The 22,833-nt window shown below is 32.9% G+C and overlaps 1 protein-coding gene and 1 long non-coding RNA gene across 2 annotated transcripts in view; both read left to right on the plus strand.

Moving 5' to 3' along the window:
- LOC127835654 (transient receptor potential cation channel subfamily M member 5-like) overlaps positions 1-16,550 on the plus strand; it is a 50,419-nt gene extending 33,869 nt beyond the window's left edge. The window contains exons 15-21 of the mRNA XM_052362092.1: positions 105-341; positions 1,906-2,080; positions 2,241-2,397; positions 2,612-2,790; positions 14,034-14,149; positions 15,624-15,636; positions 16,525-16,550. Coding sequence (XP_052218052.1) covers positions 105-341; positions 1,906-2,080; positions 2,241-2,397; positions 2,612-2,790; positions 14,034-14,149; positions 15,624-15,636; positions 16,525-16,550 — 903 coding nt within the window. The remainder of the gene's footprint in view (positions 1-104; positions 342-1,905; positions 2,081-2,240; positions 2,398-2,611; positions 2,791-14,033; positions 14,150-15,623; positions 15,637-16,524) is intronic.
- Positions 16,551-16,587: 37 nt separating this feature from the next.
- On the plus strand, positions 16,588-21,825 carry LOC127834017 (uncharacterized). Its single transcript, XR_008027766.1, has 3 exons — positions 16,588-16,625; positions 18,779-18,851; positions 19,508-21,825. It is a non-coding gene; the product is annotated as an uncharacterized LOC127834017 (long non-coding RNA).
- Positions 21,826-22,833: the final 1,008 nt, after the last annotated feature.

The raw sequence follows: 22,833 nt of genomic DNA on the forward strand, positions 1-22,833 counted from the left end.
ACAATATTACAACTAAATCAAAAGTACACCCATAGTTTCTTTCAGAGACCTTATACAAGTGCTTATTCACCATATATACGTATTCATGTGTGATATGTTTCCAGATGGCTACGTCGAAAGAGAAAAAAAAGTACTTCTTGGATGGATGGAATATTATTGATATTTGTACAATCGCCATGTTTTTAATCGGATTTGGAATGCGATTCAAACACTTTCAAGACGCGTTGGATTGGCCCAGAGTCGTGCTTGCTGTCGATTTTGTAGCGTTCTTCTTAAGACTGATCCACATCTTCTCTGTTCAAAATGTCCTTGGTCCCAAACTTATTATGATTCAACAAATGGTACGTAATGTTATAGGTATTTATTATATTATTGTATAATGTTATAACTTGAGCCCTGTACGCCAGATATTATTTCATCCATCATGTTACAGTAACACGAAAATGGCTGCCACAGTAACTAGAGCGCTGGACAGTAAATCCGAATTTCTTCTTATATCCGAGTTCGAAGCAGCTCATCCCAGCTTCGTTTATGATAATTATTTACAGTATATTTACATGAATTAATCACGTAATATAGCTTGGTTATATGTCGGTGAATGTAAACTAAGTCAGGAAAATTGTGAGAGACGTTCTATGTCATAATGTTGTTATACAGTGAAAATCGAACATCCAAACGTTAAACATACTAATGAACATCAACGGATAAATTCGTTAAAAATAAATAAATCTTCATCGCATGCGAGATATTTTAGTTAGTCCAAATGAATAGTCTATCAAGTGAGATTGGTAAGCGTGTCTAAATGTTACATAATAAATACCATGCCTTGTTAATATTAGAAGATCTTCAATCTCAAACTTCATGTCTCAAACCTGCCAAAACTTTTTTATGCTCATATTAGAAAATCATTTTAAAAAAGTGGTTCATGCTTTTTGATGGAAAATAAGTTTAAAGTCAGCAAGCAAAATGCATTCTTTTGTCGATTAGAATACAGATACTGCGAGTGCAACTCAACTGAAAGGGCCAATACTTGAGAATTATTATTTATCTTCTTGTATTGTTGTATGCTTGCAGTTAACTGGACAAAATAATACAGCTAATAAATTATAACTAGACAAAATATATATGACATTTACAATATTCAATAAATATAATATGTATGTTATGCATGTCGAGTTTTTTTGGAAATAGAAATATACAATTACATAGGGCGGTCCTGCTATCGTTGTGGTTCAATCCCCTTTCCGGAACCATGTAAGCTTGTTTGTCATCATACCGGACAGGTGGGGTTTCTTCAGGGTACTCCGGCTCCCATCCCCTCACAAGATCACATTTCAAATCGTTCATTAACAACTAAATAGCTTGACATTGCATATATACTTTCCATTGTTTGGGAGTCTTGACATTTAATTAGGTGGTGCACGTGTCGGTTCCACACATAAAACAGCTTAAGGCGCGGACGAACCTGATAAACTTCGGAAGCACACATTCAAACAATTACAAAAATACTCTTCTTATCCGTGACGTTCGATTTATATCACTTGCATGATATCTGAACAATCACATTGCTTGTTAAAATTATGTGTATGCCATTTTTAAAGTTAAGTCTCAGCATCCCTTGGAGCATATATAACTATTATAAATATCATAATAGTGTTTACGATATTATCGAACACCGGCGAACAGCATTAACAGCGTGTTGGCCCTCGCATAGTACCAATTATTCATAACAAACAGTAAAAACATTCAATTATTGTTAATCGCCAGTTTTTCATCGCTTTTTCGTTTACGTCAACCAATGTTTGCGAGGGTTTATATGAGATTACATATACGCATCTCTACGTTTTCTTCACATTAGCAAGAGATATTTTGGATCACTTAACTCGTGTGTGTATTCTGTTTAAGTTTCAGGACATGGTGTATTTCCTTGTTATTTTGGTGGTGTTTTTATTATCGTATGCGATTGCCTCACACTCCATCCTCTTCCCTGATTCTCCAGTTACTTGGGAAACATTTCGACAAATAATAAGAAAGCCTTACTGGCATCTTTATGGAGAACTGTTTCTAGAAGATACGGAAGGTATGTATGTGTCACCAAAACAAATCTAAATTTGTGTACAATAAAATTGTATATTATAACTAAACATATCATGAACTTCCAAGCACCTACAGGCATTGACTTTGTATCATGAAAATTGACCGCAGTAAAATCGATTTGGTAATTATCATTTTCCAAACAGGTTTTGCGGATTGCACAACGGATGTTAGTCTTTGGACAAACGGAACATTTCCGCGTTGTCCAAGCAAAACTGGACAGCTTGTGGTTCCAATCATGATGGGGATGTATATGCTTTTCACCAATATACTACTTCTCAACCTTCTAATTGCTATGTTCAGGTATATTTAGCATATGTCGAAGCACTTTACAGCGCTTGAAATTTATAATATATGCATGTTCTTCATTGATGTATTTACAGGCAATAAAATGCATCTTTATTTGATAATACATACATACAATTTTACAGTTTTCGAAATGCTTTGATGTTTTATACGTGTTTGTTTGTGTTCAAGAGCAAGGACGTTTATTTTAAATGCCTATTCAAATTTTTAGTCACACATTTACGGTTATTCATAAGCGATCGGAATCGCTGTGGTGTTATCAGCGATACTTCATACTGAAGGAGTACGGAATGAGACCTGTTATATGTCCTCCTCTAAACATATGTTGGCACATATACGATCTTGTCCAACGCGTGTGCTGTCGACACGCGACTGTAGAAGATCCTTTTCGTAAGTATTATGTCACTCTCTTTGATCGTAAAACTAAAAGTTGATGTTAAATGATCAGGTCATATACATTGTATTATATGTTTAGCGTCCCCTTTAAATCTTGGAACCTGCAAATAAGTCAGGACAAATTAAGTCAGTTAAACCTTTATTACCAATCTTAAAATGACCGTAGAATTATGTGAACACTCTCAACTATAAATACTAATTATCATATTGGAGTATCTTAAAGAAATATTTAAATGTAATATGAACGGAAGCGCAATGTTTAGGCATAACTATCTCCAAGATCATTCCTAATTATATATCGTAATGGGTGTGGATAAATCATACAATATACATGTTATAATATTCTATTATTAGGTATAATATTTTAATTAAACAATGATCTGATACGCATTTTAAAAAAGCAATACAACATTAACTATAAAGACAAAATTTACAATTCACAATTATAAAATCTAGTAAGTTGTTGGCACTGGTAAAAGTCCCCATTCTAATAAAAAAATTAATGTAAATAACTAAAAAACAAATAAAACAGAAATTGCTTTCTCACAATTATAGAGTTATTTTAGAGCCCAGAGTTTAAAACAATTATGTGTTTTAATTGAGTCGTATTTGCGGAGTTTGTAAATGCGTTGTTTAAGGCATTATTTATACACTATCCATCTTCATTCTCTATATGGTGAAACATATGTTAAGTTTAAAAACAAACACCAAAACCTACCCGCCCGTGAACGCTTAACATAACATCGAATTGGTAACTGTTGTTCTTTAGTATTCCACTGCATCTCTAACTTCCACATATCACACGTTTCTTTACATTCAAACGTGAATGAAACTTAATGAAGAATATTATACCACGTTACGCGGCCTGTTTCCCATCGACATCTTTTTTTAGTTTTAGTTTATTTCAAATAAAACACAGAAGGCAAAACGTGGACACATTGATAGCGGACTAGCGATGTTTACAAGCAATACGACAAATACAATTTTAAATTAAAGACGTTTTCATGTAAACATGTTAAATGTTTCACTGTTTAAAATATTATGTACGAAAATAAAAAAATAAGAAATGAACATAAGAATTAATTGTACCTAAGTTTTTTTTAAGTTGCAGAATGTCACATTAAGAAGGACCATATAAGATACATTTCTTGTATTATGTATATCTATTATAACAATGACATGTTCATCGACTTATTAATACATCCTTTCCTAGATTACCTAGTCGGGTCAAACTATGAGATATTTTACAATAAAATAACACAATAATTGAAAGTATTTTAAGAGATGACAGCGTATATGTGTCAAAGTTTAATCTTAGCAGTATATTCAAAACTGCTTATTCGAACCAAATCAATAGACAGTCTTAAGACTAACACTTAATAACGAATCATAATATAAGATTTAAAAAAAAATAAATAAATATTACTAACTATAGCTTTTAATATATAAATATATATATATAGACAAAAGCGTCTGGTAAATAACACACTACAACACGCTATTAAACATATATAAAACAGTGGACAAATATATTACAATTTGTTTATTGATCAACAATATATTTATTGTACATACTTACAGGGGGCATCACAGCCAACCTTTTTCAATGTATCACATCCTAAATGTTCGACAAAAATAAGGTATCTATCGTAAAACAACGAATTAATGTGTGCAGTATCTAACAAATACAAATCGAACAAAATTGACGATATATAAGCATAATGTGATCAAACCAAAAACAGATTAATGTAACAAACTAGTTATGTTATTACCATGTTCTTTTCTGATCTCTTTCTCTCGATATATTTATGCATGTTTTCTGTTTGTCATACATTAGATTGTAGTGCAACCACCGAAATTCCGTTCACAATTAACATTTAATTATAACATGAAACTCATGTTTAAATAAAGACGTTGCAATGTCTTTAATCTAATTGAATTGAAATGGGTCTAGTGCAACTGCCAGTCTCAATATTCAACATGTGTTCAGACGTACGTAATTGTGATCAGCTAAATAAAAATATGTTTATATGACCTTTTTTAAGGTATGGTTTAAACTGAAAAAACGCGATGTTTTTCTAAAAAAAATGTCTTATTAGATTTATGAATCACCTTATTAACATTCTGGATACATGTAATGCTCAAAATCTGCCAAAAATATTATGAGACATTTTTCTGATTAATAACATATTGAAAAAGCCAAGAATAATAAAAACCCTCTGATGTTTTTTTAAGTTATTTCTGTAATTGTATTTTAATATATATGTTTGACTTATTGGGGCTCAATAGCTGCCAGAGTAATAGCAATCGTTTATATTGACCTCCTGGAAGCTACACTATTGAACAGAAACCTTTTCAATGGATAAGCCGTTGATAACATCCCCATAGACACAGAATGAAATCAATACTAATCTGCAATAAGTATGGACGGAGCAAAAAGAGAATTAAAAGTCCTCTATAATTATTGGGGGAGCCTAATTAAGGCTAATATTCTGCATTAAGTATGGGCGTAGCGTAACTTAGGTAAAAAAAAGTCCTAATTTATTATTTAACTAGGGTAATAAGTGTGCGATAGTTAATGACGGAGCCATACTAAGGTTAATTGTCTGCAATAATAATAGAACGGAACGTTACTTAGTTTATTAGTATGCAATAAATATAGGACTTACGAAACTTAGCAGTCTGTAATAATTGTGGACGGAGCTTTACAAAGTTAAAAAGTCTAGAATACTTATGGACTAAACCTAACTAATGTTAATAGTCTGCAATAATTATGCAAGGAACCTACCTATGGATTTGGGAACGGTTCTTTAGAATTACTGTCGATTTTAATGCTGCATGCTCCTTTTTGATCGCGCATTCAGAAAACTTGCATAATATTAACAGCATTTTAATAGTCATAGGTTAGGGGTTGAGGATCAGCAACCTTTTAACAGGTTGAACCCACGATGCTTTACATTCCAAACGTATTACCGAAGTTATTATCTATGTACATTTATCGCAATTCGTTTGATGTATCCCCCTGTATTGTGTACTTGTCTTAAATAAATGACTATGCGCGGTAACTTTAATGTATCCCCTGATAATATTATTGAGTTTGGTAATTTCTTTTTGTATTGCACCGAAATCTGTTAAAAGGTTAAACATAAAACGGTTTAATATAATGGTTACATATACGTATGCTAACAATCACAAAATGTATAAAGTTCTTACTGAAAAATGCGTGTTTTTGTTAATGAATTTTTTATCAATTCTGCAACCTGATATTCAAATATAGTTTGTATTGATCATCGTCATCATCATTATCATCATCATCATCATGATCATCATAATCATGATCATCATTATCATTATGATCATCCTCATCATCATCATCATCATCATAATCATCATCATCATCATCATCATCATCATCATCATCATCATTATCATCATCATCATCATCATCATCATCATCATCATCATCATTTACATCATCATAATCATCAGCAGCAGCAGCAGCAGCGGCATCATCAGCAGCAGCAACAGTAGCAGCAGCAGTATCATCAGCAGAAGCAGCGGCATCATCATCAGCAGCAGTAGCAGCAGCAGCAGTATCATCATCAGCAGCAGCAGCACACTCATCATCATCATCACAATCACCATCATCATCAGCAGCAGCATCAGCATCAGAAAATTCATCAGCAGCAGCAATGTCATCATAGTCATCAGCAGCAGTAGAAGCAAAATCATCATAATCAATCTCATCATCTTAATAATCGTTTTTATCATCATCGTTGCCATCATGGTTATCGTGTCATCATCAAAGTATTCATAATCATTATCGATTAAGGTACATGTTTATTTGCTCCGACATTCTATGTTATTTGTGGGCTATGACGGGTAATGTTTTTATCAAGTTTCAATACATATCCATAACACAACTAAGCCTTTACAAATCCTGAAATATAAATTAACAACCAAGGTACGTTTATAAATATAAAGTACCCCTCCCTTTGTCATATTAAAACATTCTTGGTTTTCACAGGAGATTTCTTATACGTCTGTTTTTTTTTTGTTAAGCACAATATGATTACTTGACGTAAAATGTGTAAAAACAGTACATATACGTCTAGCTGTCTACTGATTGAGAGTGTTGGCCTCTGATAGCAACAAGTTCACTATATGATATGGGTTAGTATCAGGGAGGATGTCACACTCACGTATTTATGTGGGTCTATAATATGCTATCAGCCTTTGACAGATGGCAATTGCATGAATGTCGCTGTCTAAAACTATGTATCCATAATGTGTGCAAGGATATATGTTTGTACCCAATGACAAGCGCAGCTACCGATGCGTCCATTGTTAACAAGAAGTGCCCTCGTCGCAATTAAAAGGCGAGCTGTCCTGATGAATAGTGTATGGCACAGACTTTCGCAAATCACATTCCCAGTGAATCGTAATGAACATTTCCACATGTACTATTGGTGTATCGTGCTGTTTGTTATACTAATCCACTTCAGTATAGGCGAAATCACGATGGATTAAAAAATTTGCTATATGTAATAATGCATAACGTTTTACTTTTCCAGAAGTGCATTCATGTCTGTTATAACGCTTTCTGTGACGATTTACCGCGAATATTAAATAGCGTTAGTCTGTCCAAAAATAGTTGTTTCTTACGATATGTGTTGCTCATACAGCAACGCAATCGCTTGCACGACGGTTACATTACATTCACCTCTGTGATGGGCTCTGAACGGACTATTTTTATGAGAGCGTCTTATTCATGTCATGATCATTCCATGCGTACACCATGAAGGTTACAGTATACTAAACAATCTCTTGCACGACGGTAACATTACATTCACTGCTTTCAAGAAAACCATCTATCTTTCTATACTGTCTAACTCCCCTTGCTTTGTTTGATAAATACAACAAAACTGACCGTCTCCTCTCTGTAAATACAAGTTTGCCGTCGAGGCAATGCATAACGTCACTCAATGTGTTCATTTGTTTACATCTGTTAAGTGCGCGGAATGATTCTATCTGCGTAAAAGGGCAATAAAATAGTTCCAAAGAGTTGCACGATGTATCGTATATTTAAAATACCTATTTCATTATTTAACGCCTCTGATCCTTAAAATCCAATCAAATATACTTTGAATGCGTTTGTTCGGTTTTGACAAGATTCATGCCAAGATTCTTGGTTAGATGGCTTCTGAGCCGAACGCAGAGGTGTATGTGCGAGCATGGAACGACAACTCTGCGTGGGGATTGACAGCAACGTTTATGAAAGAACAAATGTTGACGTGTATACATTTAAACAACGATTGGCAGCTAATTTAGATTGTGATGCTATGTGGAGCTCATTTCTGCTGTTTTTGTGTTTATGTTAGTTTGCAATCGTTGTTTTTCTGCCGATGTGTTACTATTTTTGCTTTCTTTGATGTCTGCAGCAACTTACGGATTTATTTCTAAAAACGTTTAATGTCGGCTTTTATTTTCCGACCAGGTGTTTAACACAATGCTGAACTATAGGGCGTTTGTTCACTGTCGAGGTTTTCTTAACGATTTGTTCTGTGATGAAGTATTTTCTTTTGATTTAATTTATTATAATTTCGGCGAAGCTGTCTAACTGTAAAAATGTCAAGACAGTAGGCCCGAAATAATAATTTTCGCATGTTTAAAAATACATAAACGAAGCAAACTAGGAAACGTTCTATCTTGAATTAAATAATCGTTAAATTATAATATTAGGCACTAGTTGACTATCATTGGTTTGCATTATCGTGTAAAGGATGTACACAGTTTGAAAAGTCCCGCTTTTTTTCTAAAAATGTGTTCATACGACACGTTGATACATTTTTTATTCTGCAAATTATACGATTACAAGTGTCGAAATTGGAGTCTAATTTGGTTTTACTGCCCGTTCGAAAAAATGTATTAAGGTCTTCTAAGAAACGTATTACATGTAAAATGTTCACTTGTAAATTAAAATCAAGATTTAAAACAAGGCGAACATAAAGACCATATACCGACGTTGATCGGCCATAACCGCAATACACGGGTAATTTTCGAGTAGAGAAACAATTAGAAATTAATATCTGGAGCGCTAGTGTGTTTTGGTTTACATGGCAATTGTGAAGTAGAGTGAAAGTACACATCTTCATCCCCAAGCTTGTTTACACAAATGCTAGCATTCGTTGGGCATTAACGTTCATGCAGAAGGTTCTCCGATAAGATTAAAAGCTACGTTCGTCTTTGTGCGTAGATATAATGCGGCTAAACATTGTTCAGAAAAAACATCCCCGACATCAGTCATAGTCTTTGATCTTATTGAATGTATTGACAATCGTTTTCTAACCAACAAAAACTTGTAAATAAAGTATACATACTTTGTATAGGTGTAGCCGAAAAACCGTTATTACATACCTCATGTACATCTTCCGAATCACGTTAAATTAATCAAAATAAACCATCTAAGTTTGAGTTGTTTTATTAGGCTACATCATACAAATTGATTATTGAATACTTCCCTTACTCCTGCTAATCACAGTTTTAAGTTTTGAGAATAATATAGTTCTTAACACTGAGCGCAGTCCTGGAAGAATATTTCGTCAATGTACAGTGATCAACGTTTTCTTATTTGTTGGTTGAAGTGTGAAGTCTGAGTTTAAATTTGAACATAAGTTGTAACATTGAAATTTACAAGGATGAATGCCATCGTAACAAAACAAACAAAAACTACAGTCTAAACATATGCAAAGATACATATTCACCAAGAATCACTTGTAATATACATTGAGGCCGGCTTAGCGAACAAGAATACACCTGCACGTTATTAATGCTTAAATGAAGAACAGCATGTGCTTTGTTCAGAGTACTTACAGAATTGGAATTTACATCAACATGCATTCTAGGCTAGTTCAGAACTTCTACTAACTGAAATGCTCGGTATTTTCACATTTGAATTATATATGTGGTGTGCCACGAAAACATCGCACAAACTGTTTGCATTAAATTTAACTGTTCTGGCTTTTATGTTCTTTTTTATAATAAACACAACCGATTCTTCTAGATTTATGCGTTTTCATCCGCAACACTCAGCAGATAAATATGTTTAAACTTACATCCTTTCAGTTTAAATCATCCACAAAAAGGCATCACTACTAAATTTCAAAACTCAATAATTCACTCGTTAGCACCCTATTGGTGCTATAGAGATAATTTTCCCAAAATAACACAAACAGCACCATCTCTAGACGTGTTAAACTATAGAAAATATTTATTATTTGCAATCGCCTATCAATGAGTATGTCGTCGTTATATTAGATTCCTATTACACTACAAATGCAATTTCATGAACGAAATTTGCTTTACAAACCAATTTATATCACCGAAACATATTATATAACAACAAAGAATAATAAATAGAAATATTTTGACAACATCAGCGAGCAAGATTGAACTCACGAATAAGTTAGTCATATAGACAGATTGTTGAACATCACTTTGATTTAAGTGCCGTTGTACCCTATACTGGTATTTAGGTTATTGAGAAACAAAACGAAAAGACTTACATAGGTTTGGTATTAAAGAAGGATTTACTAAGAAATGCCGAACAAATAAGGTTGTATCACAAACAAAAACATTGTAAAGCTTAAATGTTTATTATTTAACACATTTCAGTAGTTCACATGTCTATATTAACCGCAAAACAAAACAACCGAGCGGGTACACTAGCAACGTGTGAAACTACGATAAGCAAACTAGGCCTACAGTGACTAACTGGTTTGCGTTACAATATTTCCGGATATTTTGGGCCAAATGATCTATGTTTGATAATCATTGACATTGATGGCGAAAATAGTTGTGCGATAAATCACACGCTATTCATCGCGTGAAGAATGCGCTTGTAAAATGTTGGTGTTTCTAATTAATCTGTGACTAGTCTGTACCTGTTCCTGTTCCTTAAAAACCTCTAAGATCTGTACAGAGAGTTGGTTGAAATAAAGCGTAACGCGCTGTTATTATTTGGAGAAGAAAATCGCTGACATTTTGTTTTACCTGATCTATTTATAGCCTCAGATTCAGGATCCGTTCAAAATTAGTACATTTAACATGATATTCACATCATGGGTCAAATTGTAAAGACATTTATTTTAACAACAGAAATCTCTGACACACATTACTTAAAGGCTCATTAAAGGTGACAAATCCAATTATTATGCATATAAACTGGTCTAATTTGTAACGGTTTTCAGTTACTCTTGTATACAAAATGATAATAACACAGCTTAGGTGCAACGTTGTCAAGAATTATGGAAGATATACCCGTTTCATAATTGAACAAAATGTTTACAACTATGCAACTAACGTGGTGTGTAGCCTCAAAGCGGTGACGTATGCTAAACAAATGCCGAAAGAAGATTTGATTATATTTTAAACAACCTTTTACCAGCAAAAAGTAACTTATTAGATTACTATACACGTTTTAACCATTTAGAAGAGACCTACGTTGTGAGTGATATCGGAAAACCATGAAAATCAACGATATATTTTTGGTGACCTGAGTCACCGGAGCGCTTTCTCTATCCCGATTAAACAGCGATGTAAAAAAGCTGATTGTTTTTAAACACAATTGACTTGGAGGACATTGTATTTTGAGCTCAACACAGGTTAAATTGCTCATTTTTTATGGTAATGTTTAATAGCATATATATATATATATATATTGTTTTTTGATAACCTTTATAAATAAAATATGCAACAAATATTTAAACATCGGTGATAATTACGGATTGTCACCTTTTAAGAGCCTTTAACAGTACTACTTTGTTCGGTGAATTGTAGTATTTTACTTATTAGAATTATGAGAACATGGTATTAACTTGATTGCAAGCGGCAACTAAAAACTGACATGAACTGCAAAAAAAGAAGACATCTGGTCTGTGCAAAATACAATGTCCCTAAAGTAGAGTACACATGTATAAATACACCGGTGATAAGTCCGTGCATACGATAATGAGTGCATACTTTTCCCATTAAATAACTATGTTATGTAAAATATGTAAAATGTACAGGTAACTCTTTAGCTGCAAAACGGTGTGTTGTTGTGGGTTTTTTTCTGACAAATATAAACAATATTAAAAAATCATAACTGATGGAGATAATACACAAAAGTATACGTTAACCCCTGCTTCAATGTTTTCACTATAATATTCCCTCAAAATCGAAGACTAAGAATTTTCTCCCCGAATTAAGAAAAATGCTGCTCTGCATTGTGATGGAATTAGTAAGGTTGCTTATGAAAACCATAGGAGCATTCATTGGTCACTTACTATAGTCTATTCAATAGCATTATATATGTATTGTGTTTCCTCTGTGACTGGTATGCTTAGTACGTTCCCATGATGATTTATCTTCTAATTTTTGTTTGAATGAATTATAATATAACTATAATGAAATAATAAAAAATAAAACAACTTCATAGTTTGCACGCATCACACTTTCTTATGCAATAAACCATAATGTACTACCTTTATGTATGAGCGTTTGGTGTACATAATACATTTTGCTAATTATATTTAAGGGCAATGGTGTTATATTGTTAGCCTTGATATCAATATTCGCTCGAAATGAAATGAAATTCAACACGCGAATCCTCATTTTCGTTAATTATTGGTTGATTAAGGTTGATTCTAGTTTACCCAAAACGACCATTTTATTACGAAAGTATAGGGTAGAAGAGCTGCTATTGTGTTATAGTATGCTACATTATCGCACTGCGAAAAACATAAATAAACACGCTTGGTCAAATGAGAGTATACTAGTCATTAAAAATAACTAACTGGTACAATATAAACCTCAATCCATGAACATGTCCAAGTAAGATATGTACAAATCTTTTATCTACGAAACTCATGATTTTCGTTTCTTTACACACGCTGTATTTAAATATGTATTACTTTCTCATTAAATACTACCTGCATTTCATATTTTTAAACATACATGTCATTCAAGACGTGAAAATAGTATATCGTCTTAGCACCTCCATTTACGCATATTTTGTTAACGTGCAATTAGGATGCAATAATAGAAACATTCGTTTTAACATAACACAAAAAACATTATACATTTATAAGCATACAGAAAAAATGGTGGGCGTATGAGCGTATACACGTAAATTGAAGTCTGCAAAATATATAACACATAATGAAAACTAAAATATGTGTATTGTTGTTTTGTCAGTATATACTAGAAAGAAAAAAAATACAAAAAAGAACAATTCGCAACAAATTACATCTTGTCACGTAGTACATGTAAAGATAATTAGTCTATCGGGACGTTCCCGCTACACTACCACGCTGTTTAGAGACGTGACGAGCAAATATGGTTTATTTCTTGTTTATTGCAATTTTTACCGACATATGATCATTATTATAAAAAAATTAATGCGTGTTCAAATGGCTATATTTAAGGAAATTATGCATGTGGAAGCCCATCTACTCAATTAAGATCAATGTTAGGTACCATTTAATATCTCTAGCCCGCATTTCGACTCACGAGAACTATGTTTACCAGTTTACCATTAGATGCCCAGTTGTGTAAGAAATTATATATGCCATCTATATCGTGTATTATTAGTCCAGTCACATAATTAAGTAAGACTGGTATAGTAAATGCGTTTTTGTTGCATAACTATACTTCAATTTACACAATTTGTTATTAACCAAACAAACTGCGCTACAATATGTACATTTAAAATTAAACTACGTATTAAGAGAGGCTCTTGAGCAAACAGTGACAGTTAATGAGTTCTAGTTTATCATTTGAATGTAAACGAATTTCGTGTGTATATACCGCAGGACGTCTTTACTTGTTTTATTGTTTTCTGTTATCTGATTAACTTGTACAATCACAAATACAGTGATATTCATGTACAATTTCGTTGAATTAAACACTTAACAATACCGCTCGTGCCATGGTGTAATCTTTCTTTACTATCTATCGATATATACAAAAATACAAACTAGACAGGAATAATACCAAGATAACTTTCATATTATGTCATGTGCTAAAATGTGTCCATATATATCTTATAGAGAGTTGTCCACATTATACCCTTTTCGATGTCACATGTCCTTTGATTATATTATGTGCTAGTTATTTTTTTAAACGTGCTATCTGGTCATTCGATAAATGAAATTATGATTATTTAAAAATTAAACCTATATGTTGATAATTTTCAGGATTTGACTACGACAAAAAATGCTCCAACAGTGCCAGTACAGATGCTGTAAAGTCAATAATTATTGAGATAGACAGAGACACTCTTCGTGATAATTTTCCTGATCTGCAAAGGAGGGTCAGAACTCTTGTATGCAAAGTGTATGGTGATGTGGACACGATCGTTGAGAAGAATTATAGCGACACCGCAGATTTTTATTTTGAATATCGGTTAGGACAAATGGCAGTCACGTTGCAATCGCTATGGAATGTGGTTTCTACATTTGACAAAACATTTCCAAGTTTTTTCCTGAAGGGAAACTTAAATCCATATAAGAAAAATTATAGTGTAGTTTTTCATGATTTTAAATACAAAATAAATTCAATTCAGCAACAGATATGTGACCTTGAAATAAAGATAGATGCTTGGTGCCATTTACCATTACATCTTCACATATTACAAAGAAATGCAATCGACAAATACACCGAGTTTGAAAACAACATCCATTCTGAACGAACAGACACGATGCTAAAGACAATAAATGACAAGTAAGGATGATTATATTTAAAAACTCATAAAATATGAAATGAATGTAATTATATATAAATATTATACGAATGATCTTTCACAATTTTAATTGCTTCTTCCCCAATAACACGATATAAATGGCCAATATGAAAGGTTAATTTAATACGAAAATACGAAAATAAAGAGTTAAATATTCGACGAATCAAATGTGCAATTAACTTTCATGACGATACATATATTCTTAGCTCTAGACCTTAACTGATACATATACACAAAAGCACAACATACAAGCCATGTGTCGTATGAACATATCTGTAAAATGTAGTTGCAATACACTATAAGTGTTCATACTTTTAATTACATGATTGTGTTTTTACTATAAAAAAAGAAAATCAGTTTACTGTTTTGAAGGTACTTGTTGGCAGATTGTTGTTGGGTTTTTTTTATTTGGCATTACATGCGTTTATCTAATAAATTAAAATTATAATTAAAGACCACGATACTTATTTTAAAAAATGAGAAAAACAGTAAACACCAAGATTCGAATCACTATCATTAACCTTTCGGCAACACGGGATGTCGTACTGACTAGTGCATTATATACTTTACCTATGCAATCAAATGTGTTGTTAAATTGAACGAAAACATAATCATTACAACTGTTTGCGTTTGGAACGCTTTATATTTATACTAATTTGATTTAAGGATAATTAGTAAATGAAAACGTATTTTCAGTTTGTGGCTACGTCATAAGTATTATGTTGCTTCCTGGTGCAGTGATCTTTTATTTTATTATTTTAGTTCATATATTTGTTCATATATTGTTTAATTCTGATACAAAAGTTGGAAATGTTGAAATTTTGTGGGTTCGTCTACCTGTGAAGAGGTTCCTTTAACGTTTTTATTATGATTTTGTGGTGTGTTTTTTTCTGATAGAAGTTCTTCTTAAACCTTTTTTTTATCAATGTTTTATCGGGTTTATTAAATTAAATTTTAATTAATTTAATTAACCAAGATCATTTGAATAATAGTACGTGTGTAATCAATATTCAATTTATAAAATATGCTGTTTTTACTGTTACAGGCTCAATCATCAGGTAAGTTGTTAGTTTGTTTTAATTAAAAAGTTGCAACATGTTATCGTTTTCATTTTTATCATTATAATCATCATGAAAACCACCAGCACCATCATCGTTATCTCTTCATGTGATCAGCACAGTCCGATCACCATCAATTTATTATCATAACAATGATCGTCGTCTTCATCATCATCATCATCATCATCGTAACAATCGTCCACATTAGCATCATCATCCTCATCATCATCATCAGTATCATTATCAACATCATCATCATCTTCTTCATACTCATTATCATCATCATTATTATCATCATCATCATCTTCATCATCATCACACAGGCAGCAGTATTATAAATTTGCCCCCCGGGACCCTACCCCACCCCCAAAGCTTACCCCAGGGGTTCCAGAATTTATTGCAATAAGTAATCCTTTTTTTCATATGGAGGTAAATTCTTAGACATAAATTCTGGTACAATCGATATCCTATCCGATTAATAAGCGTCGTGGATGATGAGTGTAGTGCACATATGTGCATAATTTTCTCAAACAACACAGAATCAACTGCCTGATTGATTTAGACTGTTATCGAGAAACCGTATACAAAGTGGTTCATTTGTGCGCATAATTCAGGGTATGCTATTATATTTATGAATTTATGTTATGAACTAAATACACAATAGCAAATTCAATCAGTAACTACCTGCTGCGTTATTATTTGTTGCTCTGTATTTTTTCATTCAATATAGTTTACCGTAAAGTAATTTGTAAAACGGGTAATAATATATGACATTTCTTTTGAATTCCTATTTCTTGGTGAGGTGCAATGAATAAAAAACATTTGTATAAATTATTTGCATGGTTTTATATCATGTTTTACTAACGATATAATTGTCTCTGTCTTTAGTGTACGTTAGTATTTACTGCGACTAATTTCAATTATTGAGCTAACACCTTCTTCATATCCTCCCAACAGGATGAGAAGGAAGACCAGTTAAGAAAACTGATGTACGTATAATTTATTGTTTCATGTCATTAATATATTGTTTAATATCTTAATTTTGCATTTCTTTTTTAATCGTTAAACCCCGGTTTCTAAACGTGGTTTTGACTCACAAATTGTGTTGACACTTGATCAATAGAATGCATTCAATCAATGCTTGAGTCGATCAGCCATCGATTGATATTTGTAGTGGTACTAAAGAAACGCACATGGATGCATCATCTTATCAATTTACTTTTTACCCTTGCTTAAACAGCCGACATGCATGGTCATTAATTTACCCGTCTACTGGTTTTGATACCGACGACTGTAACGATAAATGATGTTGAGAAATATACATCACACATTGTTCTAGTAAGACGTTATTAACACGATATGTTCAGTGTCATTAAAAAGGAATAAAATTGATTTAGAGACTGCATACACTGTTTATGTCCGTGCGCATATAATCGATGCAAAGATAAGATAGTTGATCATCTATCTATATATCTATCTATCTATCTATCGAGCTAGCGAGCGAGCGAGCGAGCGAGCGAGCGAGCGATCTAGCTATCTATCTATCTATCTATCTAGCGATCTATCTATCTAGCGAGCGAGCGAGGATCTATCTATCTATCTATCTATCTATCTATCTAGCGAGCGATCTAGCGAGCGATCTAGCGAGCGATCTAGCGAGCGAGGAGAGAGAGAGAGATCGAGAGAGAGAGAGCGAGAGCGAGAGAGAGCGAGCGAAAGAGCGAGCAATCTAGCGAGCGAGCGAGCGAGCGAGCGAGCGAGGAGCGAGCGAGCGAGCGAGCGAGAGAGCGAGCGAGAGAGAGAGAGAGCGAGAGAGCGAGCGAGAGGAGCGAGAGAGAGAGAGAGAGAGAGCGAGAGGAGAGAGAGAGAGAGAGAGAGAGAGAGCGAGAGAGCGAGCGAGAGAGAGAGAGCGAGCGAGAGAGAGAGAGAGAGAGAGAGAGAGAGAGAGAGAGAGAGAGAGAGAGAGAGAGAGAGCGAGAGAGAGAGAGAGGAGCGAGAGAAGAGAGGAGCGAGAGAGCGGAGCAGCGCGAGCGAGAAGCGCGGAGGCAAGAGAGTAGAGAAAAAGAGAGAGGAGAGAGAGAGAGAGGAGAGATAGAGAGAGAGAGCGAGCGAAGGAAGGAGCATCAGACGAGATAGAGAGGCGATCCAGAGCAGAGGGATAGAGAAGAGAGGCGAGAGAGAGATGCGAGAGAAGAGAGAGAGAGCAAGAGGCGAGAGAGAGAGAGCGCAATAAATAGAGATAGCGAGATAGAGGGCGGAGCGAGCGATTGGGAGAAAACGAGAGAGCGCCGGGCACAGAGCATAGCTTACAAAACACGGAGTCTAATGAGAGCGAAGCATAGCTATAGCTACTCTCTCTCGTATCTCTCTCTCTCTCTCTCTCTCTCTCTCTCTCTCTCTCTCACGCTCTCTCTCTTCTCTTTCTCTCTCTCTCTCTCTCTCTCTCTCTCTCTCTATATATATATATATATATATATATATATATATATATATATTGGTTTCCGTTGTGCACAGTTTGAGCGTAATACATGTATTATCAGTCTTAAGTATGTCATATTTAATTCTTACTTTCGTGCTATGTGGAAATTATTTAAAATTTACTCGATCTACTAGCTCTTGTCAATACTATTTGAATATTTAATGCTGCATTACTGACTTTGAAGCTGAATAAAAAATTGAAATTTTATCACGTTAGGAAAACAACATGTTAACTTAATTCGATAACGAGTGCATGTAAATTGAAGGAAATTAGATGCAGTAGTTTGGCACCATTTTGTATCAAACCACATCATTTTAAGCAACAATTTTGGAATCGTGTTTAACGTAAGAATAAAACATGAAAACGTATCTGTGAATTTAGAAAAACAAATCTTTATATGATTTAACAAATTTAACGGTAACGCATATTCGTCTATTATAAAGGGTCTGGATGTATACCCGACCGGAAGGGGACTCCTGTATTGCGTGCAATAGGGTTAAGACCCCTTTTATGTATCATCTTATGTATGACATAACACCAAAACGCGTTTTATATGTTTTCATAACACTGGCGACTAGTAAGAAATAAAATACAATTATACTCTGAAATTAAAACGATAGTGTATGTGCTTTGTTAACTAATGTCGTACTAACAATGTTTCAGTGTGGATGGGTTCCAAAAAGTTCAAGACAATCTCGACGCTCTCAATAAGAAAGTACATGCTTTGGAAATAAAGGTATAATCAATCACAATAAATGACTAATTTCCTTAATCATTATACAGAAGGAAAATAACTATATGTGTTGAACAAATCATGACTAGAGGCAAATAATTATACAAATAAAATCGTATATATTGAAAGAAATGTTTCGGAAAATAAACTTTTCTTTAAGTATCTTCATAATATGCTTATACCGTGATTTGAATAGGAATGATGGCCTGTTAAATAAATTGTGATCATGCAGTAATATTGTATTACAATTATAATAAATTCTAGTTTCCAAATACAAATCTGTCTTGACCATCGACCATCCACTAATTAATTGCGCGCTTTCAATCTTTAATTTAACGTTTTACTATCATGCTTTTTTCAAAGCCGCTAATGTGCGAAAGACAACATCTACTTTCTTTGTCGTGGTCTATTTTCCCGTAAAGATAACCTGGTGGAGAAGTGGCCGACATTAATGGTCGAATAATTTGATTTCATAACAGTATAGTTTGATCTCAAATAACAAAGTTTGCAATCCCAATTTAACAATTAGTTTTTCAAATTTTGGAAAACGATTAGAATACTGAAATTGAGTCTATAGAAAATTGATTGATTGATTTGTATTGTTTGCAGTTACTATGTAATTGGTTTATATGCGACATAACTAATTTTTTTTAATTCAGACTGAAGGCCAACATCAGGTGGAGGAAAGAACGCATCTTTAGTGGGTAAATAATATTATAGGCGATGTTGTTTCGAAAACACTAAAAAACAGACAATCAGTTTACTGAGTTAACGTTACTTGTGTGTATCATTTTCAGTAACACAACATTTAGACATTTCTAACGAGTCGTTGAAACGATATCAGCGCCTATTTAATATGGCAAAGGTCTTATATAATATTCACAAAAACTTTCAAGAAAGCACGCTCAATAAACACAAATGTAACATGATTTTATAGATGTTTCTACCAAACTAAATGACATCGATTGCCCATCTATGTTTTGATGCTTAAATTTAAGACAATGTTACTGGTTTGATGCAAATTTTGATAACATATTGATAAGACAATCGTATTTTATAATTATAATTGGCGTATTTTACGTATTTGTACATAGTTTCGATTTAACGTTTCTTGTATTGATTAGTTCTGTTCCATTCATGTTATGCTTGCACACGTCATTTACATTTGGTGTGAGTGTTAATAACATGAGAGAATGTTAAAAACTTCAGCACAATATGTGCTAAGAAATACTGTAGTTTGAGGACGCATACCGTTAATATTCGAACATTTCTCAATGTATTAGTACATGGAATATGATATTGCCAGTGCAAGTTCATGATTGTCTTAATCTGGCTTTATGATGCGCATTGTACTTATTCCTTCTATATTGTAACTAACATGTATGTATGTAAAGAAATAAGACACTTAAACAAGAGTTGTATAAATGCATATTGTTGTAAATCTATATAAGCATATGTGGAGTTTTGGTAGTGGAAGGATATGAGTGTTCGTTTGGTGACTTAAAAACTGCTTTCAGAATATATGATACTATCAATGTCTCTAACATGCAATGATTTATCTTTGAAAACGCACATTCCCTGAAGAAAAATAGAATTAATTTTAATGACATACCATGATAGTGATCTGAAGTTTCATTTATGTTTTATACCTTCTTCTTTTTAAACGCCGTCTCAATTGTTAAAGTTGTCTTTTATCGTGAACAGTTTATCAATGTTTACTGTATTGTGTGTTAATTTCTAATTAATAGTGTGTTGATGAGTATAACCATGTATCTATATTCACAGAGCACACACTTCAGTGTTTTTGTTTGTAAAGTGAAGTTCTGGCCATACCGCTTAATGTTTATTTTTAATTCATGTTGGCATATTGTATACATCATGATTAGTATAGATGTGTTGTATTGCATGCTTAAATCAAAATACGTAAATGTACTTGTTGGTGTATATGCCACTGTTGCTTTATAAGTTGTCTGCATCTAATGACTTGATAAGTTTTCCATTACTAATATACATTTGATCATATATATATATATAATGCAGTTAAATGTTTATTCGTCCTTTGCGATTGAGACAGATGTTATTGCAATAATATTTATTGATTAAGCGTCCCGTAAACATAAACGAAGTGTGATCAATACAAACACCATTTTGATAGCACCACAACTCTGTGTTATTTCCAGATACTAAGTAGTTTAACACCAACAATAACAGCTATGGGTTTGGCTGTCTTTTGTATTTAGAAACTGAGGCTTGATCGTATGCACAAAAACAGTTCGTCACAATCGAAGTGCGACTTGTGCACATACTGTTAAGTGTGTTGCTTCAGACTATAATCGACATTTCTTGAAATATTTGATTTCGTCCTATAATGTCATTTGAAATGTATATTGTATTATTTTCTATATGCCATAAAATATCCATCAATCATTATTAGCAGATAATAAAGTGTGTTTCTAAAAAAGATGTTCAATATTGGTTGCAGTTGCCCGTGTGTGTTATTAATAGAACAGTTTAAATGATTTTTTTATGCAAAACGTTGTTTTTAATATTCGATGCTTACCTTTGCCTTTATATGCATATGTATACCTTTTAAAGGTATACTTTTGGATGTCATATTGTTGTATGATAAAATGCTTACTTGAGAATTTAGCAACTTTGAAAATTGTTGTACAGAAAAGATGATGTGATAAGTAGTTCGATAGCGAAAAATGTAAATATTTGCAAACAATGACACAAATTAAACACTGAATGAAGTATTTACCGAGATTTCCGATCATTTGCCTGTGTGTTTTAACATTTCATTTATCAATTTTGGTTTGTTATTAATGTTTTGTATAAAGTATTCCTACATATCTGCTTATGAAGCAAAATACGTAATTACTAATATTTTTTTCATTGGGATATCCATTCACATTTGATTTGATTTTTACCTTTCTTTTGATTGTAGTTTCCAAGATCCTGTCCAAAAAAAAGTTTAAATAAGGTTTATTTTATAATATGTGTTTTTCTTATTCATTTGCATATCGTTTTGTTTACTGTATATGTCATGTAAAGTTACCAATTCATTAAAACGACCGGTAACTATTCTAGGTAGGTTTTTGTGAATTAAGTATATGAGTAGCGATAGCTTGTCAACCGATTTTGGAAATAACAAAATACTAACGACCAAGTATATCATGTTGCATGATCTACGCATCGCCATCAAAAGACATACAAAATATTGCCATTAATGAAACAGGTCAGCAGATCTTTTTTACCATTCTTCATATTGATCTTTGAAAAACCGTAACGTATAGTGTTCATTTTTGTTTTGATTTAAAACACATGTGTTACTTAACATTGACATGATGATATACAGGTGAGGTTTTCCAATAAAGTGATCAAATAATACAACAATAAATGTTCAACGATGAATGCAAGGTTTATGTAGTCGCCAACAGATCTACATCAGACAAATGAAAAAAGTCCGTCTAATGCTCACTGAACCACCACGCATGTTCGAAGTTTTAAGATTTAATAAAGTATTTATCAAATTAAATATCAAATCAACATTACTAAAACACAATTTATTGTTTATTCAAATATATATATTTATATATATATATATATATATATATATATATATATATATATATATATATATATATATATATATATATATGTTTGTGTGTGTGTGTGTGTGTTAAAATATAGCGTCATATTGTGTTTTTAATTTGTACCCTATGATTTATAATGTACATTAATTTATTGTTAATAATTTCTGCTTAATGTTTATGTTAAACGTGCCTGTCTTTTGAGATACTATGTAGGTATAAAAAACAATCAACTCTCCTTGTACAGGCTTAAAGTTGGTTCAGACAACTATTGTGTAACCCAAAGCAAGGAGACAAAATGAGTACAAAGCTCATTAAATTGCTTTGTATATTTTATTGTTTTGGAGAAGCCAATGTATTCATGTATTATATATTATTATGAGTGTATAATG

Source organism: Dreissena polymorpha, chromosome 6 (assembly GCF_020536995.1).
Source record: "Dreissena polymorpha isolate Duluth1 chromosome 6, UMN_Dpol_1.0, whole genome shotgun sequence".
In the NCBI taxonomy this organism is placed as follows: domain Eukaryota; kingdom Metazoa; phylum Mollusca; class Bivalvia; order Myida; family Dreissenidae; genus Dreissena; species Dreissena polymorpha.